The following is a 7,830-nucleotide window of genomic DNA, read 5'->3' on the forward strand; positions in this document are numbered from 1 at the left end:
AAAATAAATAGTAGAATGCAATAAGTAGAAAAAATAAGCCATATTGTCACAATATCCTGTACTGTTTAATTTTCCTACTGAAAAACCTACTGATTTAGCAAAAAGACATATGTATCAAGGCCTGTTCATGTATAATCAGCTTAAAGGCAGATTTGTGCTCATCTGGCCATTCATTCATGAAATGCATTTGATGGCATTCTTGGTCTCGCCACATGGCGGCATACTGGGTCTCCTGTTTGCAACTGTGAGCCTGTGATGTCAGACACCTCCTCCCTTTGCAGATGACTCATAGCTGGTGCAGCAGCTTTCACGATGAACCACTAGATGGTATCAACAGAGAACAGGATATTGTGTTTCCCATCCAGATAACATGGAAGATCACTTTGGTTGTAATAAAATGCAGCAAATACACTTGCATGTGACTCACAGCATGTGTCAGTGAAGCAGACATGCACAATCGGATGTTGTGGAGCATTTTAAATCAACTGACGTGTCAGATTTATCTGCTATTAATATAGCAACCTGGTTATGTAACTTTTTCAAAGAAGATACTATTAACATTTTCATTGACATATACATTTTCTATCCTGTGGCCTCTGATCCTCATGTTTAGATAAAATTAGTTCAATAAAAATCCCTATACTCCCACATGCAGAGAAGCATCAATGGAGAGGAAGCTCTCCTCCCATCTGTCTCATCTCTGAATGCTTCCCACTGTACATGTGCACATGACAGGAGTGTGTTTGTGTGCCCGCCGGGTATGCGTGAAAGCCCTCAAAGCGGCTCTTGACATGCAAAACCTGGGATTCTGTAAACCAAAGACCTTTCCTCTCTTTCCTCCGAGAGAATTACCATGAGCTCACGTTTGGAGCACATTATGTAACGTGTGAAGTGTTGGTGGAAATGGAGCAGTCAGGTGACCACTGCTATCATGCAAGTCAAGCCAGCTCAGAATATCCATCTTTGATGTTCTGTGTTTTACTCTTATTACATGTTTGTTTTGATTTAGGTGATTTTGATTTTAAATTTTGAGACATATTCATTACACAGAAGGTCCTACAAGACAAAGTCATCATTTCCCCTAAACCAAGTCCAGTGTCATATACAGCAGATTTAGTAAATCAAATTGCCAGGATGGTGTTGTTGGGAGGAAAGACTGTGTGTTGTTTGACTTCGTAAACATAATTTCCCTCATCCATCACTGTCTTTTGTAGGTGCAGGCTGCTCAGTCCCTTATTGCAAAACGTCTGAGGGCAGATTCAGAACTACATTTCCTGGAGGAGAGTTCAGCTGCAACAGCAATCATGCGGGTATGAGGGATCACAGTCAGGGAGTGTGTGTGTGTGTGTGTGTGTGTGTGTGTGTGTGTGTGTGTGTGTGTGTGTGTGTGTGTGTGTGTGTGTGTGTTTGTGTGTGTGTGTGTTGGTTTTCAAACTCTTGAGATTATGTGGTGGTTGGCCGTTGGATGCAGGTGCTGAAATGGTGGTGTAGTGTGTGGCGATGATATGATGCCTGTTGTTGTGTGTCTGATCAGTCTATGGTTGAGAGCATTTCTGTGTGTGTGTGTGTGTTGTGTGTGTTAGTGTTTGCACAGGTTCAGCTATAGTCCGCATTCTGTGTTAATCCTGATGCTCTGCACATCTGTGTCTCCCCCACTCACGTGTGCAGACAGATGAGCTGCATGGCTGGATTCCCACTGCACGCGTCTCTTCCTATCTATCTCTCTCTCTCTCTCTCTCCCTCTCCCTCTCTTATTCCTCCTCATTCACCATTCTCTTGGATTATTATTCACATCAGTAGTGAACCATGTGAATGTTGTGGTTGCATTCTAAGAAAATTCACTAATGCAGAGCAACATGCTTATGAATTTCCTATTGCAGCCACCATGTAATACACCTTGAGAAGAAGAAAAAACAGACCTCCTTGACACACTTCACCTCAGAAATAAAATGAAAATTGAGGAAGAGAGCAGTTTCAGGGGTGTGTACTGTGTGATAGTGAATATTATCATGATGAAAGATAAAAACATACTTCCGTAGTGAAATCTTCGGCTGCTGTTCAGCAACAAAATGCATTACCAACTCAAAATGTGACTGAATGAAGGACAGTGGAGTTTCCTCCTTCAGGAAGAAAACCGATGGTTTACACCCATTTGTCAGTGTTTGTCTTCTAAATGAAGGGTGTGATTTTATTGCTAATACTGCATTGCATTTGTAATCTTATGTAATAAACTAATGGCTGTTGTAACAAGTATTGTTACATACTGTAAAGGTATAAAGTTATGTGGTGTCAGATAAAATGCAGTATATCATAGCATTTCTGTTTCAAAAGGGCATCAGTAGCACTTCAGATAATCAACATAGGTCATGGGAATCTAGTTGTGAATAATGCTTCATTAAGTGCAATAATGCAATCCCACCTCATCTATCAAGAATTTCTACTTCCAACCACCAAGCTATAAAAACATTATACAAGATTACTGTTATACTGACTCAGACACATCTTGAACCTGCATAGGAACATTTCAGTGATATATGAGGAAATAATAAGTTACACGAGGTCAGTACAAAGTCATTTGATAGCCTACAACAGAACTACTTTAGTCCCTTGGTAAATGTAGGAATCATATTAAGTTGTTGTGAGTGATAACAGTTCCCTCAGAAGTCAGTATAAACTTGCCATAACTATAACCAACACTTGATAAGAAATATGACGGCAATGTTATAGTGCCTGACAAAATTGTCACTGACAAAATGATTCAAATGGTTCCTGCTCAAACCAAACTTTGTGATATTTCTGCTATGACTTTAAATCATAAGGAATAAACTCCTCCCTCTTGAGTTGCTCTACTGTCAACTCAAAGAAAAAAAACCTCCCATGCATCGGAATGGTAAAAGGAGAATGTGCATGGAGGACCCTGGTACGATGTGGAGTAGTTGAAGTTGATGAAGAGACTATTGGCTCAAAAACATTCACATTTAAACTTGTATCTCGGTCATTAAAGTGTAAATAGGTGTCCATTAGTCCTGGGGCAGGTCAGACTCACTGACTGATGGAAATAGAGAAGAGGAAAAAGGATAAATCTCTTCGCTCAAGCAGAAGCGCCATGCACTGGCCGGGCAACATATAACGCTTCAGGTTTTTTTCTCGGGTGAAATGTAGTTTGTCGTTGTGTGGTGGACCATGTAGTAAGTGTTTGCGCTTGCATGTAGTATGATATTGAGTCCGATATGTCTAATGTGACGCCGAGTAAAAGCGTGGAATGGCTGCAACTCGAGTTAGAGTCCGGAGGCACTTCTCTGCTCCTGCTGGACTGCCGTTCACATGAGCTTTATGAATCATCCCACATAGAGACCGCCATCAACCTGGCCATACCGGGGCTGATGCTACGGAGGTTCAAAAAGGGCAACATACCTATCCGGACCATCATCCCCAACCACGAGGATAAGGAGAAGTTCATAAGACGGTGCAAGACGGACACGGTCGTCCTGTACGATGAGTGCACCTTGGACTGGCAGGACAGTGGAGCTCCACCGTCGGTTTTGGGTCTACTTCTTCAAAAACTATGGGAAGACGGCTGTAAAGCGTACTACTTAGAAGGTAAGTACTTTTGCCGTCGAATTAACTCAGTGAACCATGTAATTGTACTTTAATGTATCACATAGATAACGTTAGTTAGTTGTGGTTTATAACCTCAGGAATCGACCAACAGACGCCGCTTTAACGTTACAATTCGATCTTTCGACATGTTATCTGCAAACATTCAGCTAGTTTGGGCTCAGTATTAGTCAAACCTAGCATCTTTATATACTAAATGTAAAGCTAACAATTCTTTTTGGAAGAGACGTTCATAAGTGGAGCTGAAGTTGTAACGCGAAGGGGTTTTAAACTTTCAAATGCATGCTTTGAACAGCGAGGCTGTGACGTGTGTCCTGAATGTTGTTGTGTTCTAACGTTACAAACGTTAATGTTGCCTCGGCGCCAACGTCCATCCTGTGTTGTGGGTTTACGGTTTGTAGGATGTTCAAAAGTTTGTGTGATGTGTGTCACTGAGATTCTCAATTAAAATTCCAAAATGGCTGCGCCATGTTTTGCTCTATCAGGAACAGGCATGCATTTCATGAATGGTCTTTTTGGGGGGAACTTGAGCTACTTCTTTACAGCTCATATTCAATATCCAACAGTGTTTTGTTACTATGTACTTCTTGATATGAAAAAAAAAAAACATTTTAAATTCCATGAGGTGACAATTTCATTTGAAACTAATTTAAACATCTAGATGTGACTTTGTTATGTTGTGTTCTGGCTCTTGTCCAGGTGGATTTGTAAAGTTCCACACAGAGTACCCAGAGCACTGTGAGACCCTCCTCGACAGCTCCTGTCCCAGTTCCTCTCCTCCGCTCTCTGTCCTGGGGTTTGGAAATCTCAGGATCAGCTCAGATTGTTCCGATGGGGAGTCCGATCGAGAGCCGAGCAGTGCCACCGAGTCTGAGGAAAGCCCCATCCCCAGTAATCAGCCTGCCTTTCCTGTCCAGATCTTACCTTACCTTTACCTGGGCTGTGCCAAAGACTCCACTAACCTAGACGTGCTGGGCCAGTACAACATCAAGTACATCCTGAACGTCACACCCAATCTCCCCAACATGTTTGAACATGATGGCCACTTCAGGTACAAACAGATTCCCATTTCGGACCACTGGAGTCAGAACCTGTCCCAGTTCTTCCCAGAGGCCATATCATTTATAGGTGAGTAGGTCAATAACAGGCTTTGTTTAACATAAAATTTACAGACACACAAACAGTGTCTTCAGATTAGAAATGTGTTCTTAGTGTTTGTATATGTTTAGTAGTTTGTTTTGTCACAAGGAGTGTCTTGTACAGTACACCCATGTGGCCTGGCTATCCTTTCATATATATGAGATCAAAGTATTAATTAATTGTTTGTTGTGTTTATTAATAATGTAATAATCAATACTTCTGAATAATTTGTTGACTATAATCATTTGCTGAACTGGTGTGTGAATGTGTTTGGACAGTTTTCATATTATTTTCATAAGAAAATTGTGTTTTACAGAGCAGGACATGATAAAAATCCCTCCCTAACCACTTGTGTAGGCTGCTATCAGTTGTTGTGCAGCAGTATCATTGAATTGTTCTTGTACAGAGCAACAACATATTTGTTTTGAATGTGAAAACAGTGGTTGTTTTTTTGGCGGCACCATAACAGTATGTATCAATTTCACTTTTGATTCATTGTCTCTCACCACAACTGCACCTGAAACCAATGCTTTTGACTTGTTTGTTTGGTGGTAGCAGAGTGATGTATCATGAACAAGTTTCCAAAGAGGTTTAGAGGTAGAATGAGGAAGGAAATGCTGTTTCCACTCTCCGGGGTTGTGTTCGATTGCAGAATCACAAACAAGGCGTAGCGTTAAGTAGACAGTTGTTTGCTAATGCCTGTAACTAACAGGATATTAGATACACTGTTTTATAGATCAAAATGTTATAACAAGAACTGAGCCTCTCAGTCAACAGCAGAACCTTGTGGTACCATTGTTTGGCCAATGGCAGGGTTACTTCTGTCAACTACTGGTAACTGCAAAAAGCCCTTAAACATTGTAGTACAGGAAAATATTAATCATTTTAAATATTATTATAACAATCTGAAAACGACAAGAGTATTTGCAGTGCTTGAGTAGCTGTCATTGGATACCTTTTTGTTGACCATAGTTTTCCTCTCCTATCACAGATGAGGCTCGCTCGAAGCAGTGTGGCATCCTGGTCCACTGCCTGGCCGGCATCAGTCGCTCAGTCACAGTCACCGTGGCCTACCTGATGCAGAGACTCAACCTTTCTCTCAATGACGCTTATGACTTTGTCAAGAGGAAGAAGTCCAACATTTCCCCAAACTTCAACTTCATGGGTCAGCTCCTTGACTTTGAGAGGACGCTGGGGCTGCACAGTCCCTGTGATAACCGTTCTACCAGTGAGGAGCAGCTCTTCTTCACCACACCGACCAATCACAATGTCTTCCAGCTGGACACGCTGGAGTCGACATGAGCATCAATTGGACAGCTTTTTTTGTTGTTGTTGTTGTTCCCTGTGGTGTCTTTGAGGTTTTCTGAGTCTGTCAGATGCCTAACTAGCTGACACAGGTAGTAAGTCAGTTACACTATTTCTGCACCAAAAGGAACTGCATTTATTTGTTAAAGGAACAGCACCCATATGCAGAGAACATGCTCCATTAGATCAAGTCTCAATGCCTTAATACCTAACACAAGCATGAATTTTGCTACCCACTATACATGGCATTAATGAGTGGTCATGTACAGCCATAATAGCAGGACATTTCATAACTTTTCTATTAAATCTAGGATTGTTGTTTCGACTGTTACTTTTTATTCACCAGCTGTAAAGTGGATGTTAATGAATTTCTTTGTATTAGTCATGATTATTGCCTTGATGGTCTAAAAGGAATCTTTTGCCAATCAGAATGTTTTTCCGTGGACCAATCTGAGACGTTTTGATGGTACGCTAGCAGAAGAAAATAAGCTACTACAGTGATCCAGCCTTGAATTACCGTCCAGTTTTTCTTCTGATGACAGTTTGCAGTTCTCTTGCAGCAGAATGGACCATTGAAACCAGTTTTTCCTGTGCTTTTAGTCAGAATACCTTAACTTACATCTGATAAACACCAGGATATTAGATAAGTGACCACTTGTTGCAAAATATCAAAGTTAAACCATATTACTCTTCAGAAACCCTCCTGTACATTCCAATGCTTGTAACTGCATTATTTGCATGTGATTATGTTCTACCAAGAACCTTGTTTTGTAACCATTAGGTCATATTGCCTGTTATTGTTGAGGCATTGACCATACCTTAACATGAAACTGAACAAAACACAGTGAATAGGAGTGGGTTTTTGCCACGATGGGAAGGAACAAATGTGTAAGTAAACAGTGTATAGAGGAATGGATGTCCACCTTATTTTTTACTCCGTCAGTCTTCAGCCTGCAGCTACTCCTTCTGTGGCACAGTAATGTTAAGGGAAACATGATGTGTAATTAGCTGTTCTCTTTTGCCAGTCTCGTCACAGAACAAATTTTTGAGTTCGATGTATGAGAGGGAATGAAAGGAAAAGGAGTTTGACTAATGTGTTCTTACCTCACAGAGAGACATTTTCAGGGATTTTTATACAAGGCATCTGTAGCTCGTCATGGCCTCTTAAAGTGCATCCAAGGGCTGTTTCTTTGCTATGTTTGTAAAGATGTACATAAAATGTGGTTGTTACAGGGACATTTTCTCAAAATCATGAAGAATGCGAAAGTGATCCTATTTTGACCCTTATGTATAGTGTATGTAAAACTAAATGTCCAAGACATTCTGTACAAGTTTATACAACAAATATATTGTATATTTTTACTTGAATATCTTTTGTTTGTCGTTGTTTACACTTTGTAGTTTTTTACTTGAAGTTCGTAGCGTACTTTCATAAACTAAAGGGGTTGTGTGGTTGAGTCAGGACCAAACAGTGCTCTGAGTTGCGGTTAGTGGCTCTACGCTGTCCAGTCCCAAGGCTGTAGGTGTGGTCAGATGTCTGTTTTCTGTCCACTCTGATGCTTGGCTTCCTGTCTCCCACGAGTTTTTTGACACAAAGACAAGTGACAGGGCCGGATCTGTCAATACCACAAAGCAGCCACACCCACTACCAGTCATTCAGACAGCGCTCAAAGGAAGAGGAAGATGACACAGCATGTACTCTACCGCAGATACAACATTTCCGACAGCTCTCCTCTGCAGCTCAGGGAGTGATAATGTTTAATAACT

At 41.0% G+C, this 7,830-nt stretch overlaps 1 protein-coding gene across 1 annotated transcript; it reads left to right on the forward strand.

Moving 5' to 3' along the window:
* The first annotated feature begins 2,898 nt into the window (after window positions 1-2,898).
* LOC111217387 (dual specificity protein phosphatase 7-like) lies at window positions 2,899-7,431 on the forward strand. The gene is made up of 3 exons (XM_022739234.1): window positions 2,899-3,600; window positions 4,318-4,746; window positions 5,750-7,431. Exons 1-3 carry the CDS (start codon window positions 3,231-3,233, stop codon window positions 6,058-6,060), a joined length of 1,110 nt encoding a protein of 369 aa, XP_022594955.1. The 5' UTR covers window positions 2,899-3,230; the 3' UTR covers window positions 6,061-7,431.
* The last annotated feature ends 399 nt before the right edge of the window (window positions 7,432-7,830 follow it).

Source organism: Seriola dumerili, unplaced genomic scaffold (genome assembly GCF_002260705.1).
Source record: "Seriola dumerili isolate Sdu_G_001 unplaced genomic scaffold, Sdu_1.0 BDQW01000043.1, whole genome shotgun sequence".
Lineage (NCBI taxonomy): Eukaryota > Metazoa > Chordata > Actinopteri > Carangiformes > Carangidae > Seriola > Seriola dumerili.

Excerpts from the sequence above, each read along its gene's own strand:
- LOC111217387 (XM_022739234.1), top strand. The coding sequence starts at position 3,231 with ATGTCTAATGTGACGCCGAGTAAAAGCGTGGAATGGCTGCAACTCGAG. Across the intron at positions 3,601-4,317 it reads TAAAGCGTACTACTTAGAAG|GTGGATTTGTAAAGTTCCAC; the intron begins GTAAGTACTTTT and ends GCTCTTGTCCAG. Across the intron at positions 4,747-5,749 it reads AGAGGCCATATCATTTATAG|ATGAGGCTCGCTCGAAGCAG; the intron begins GTGAGTAGGTCA and ends CTCCTATCACAG.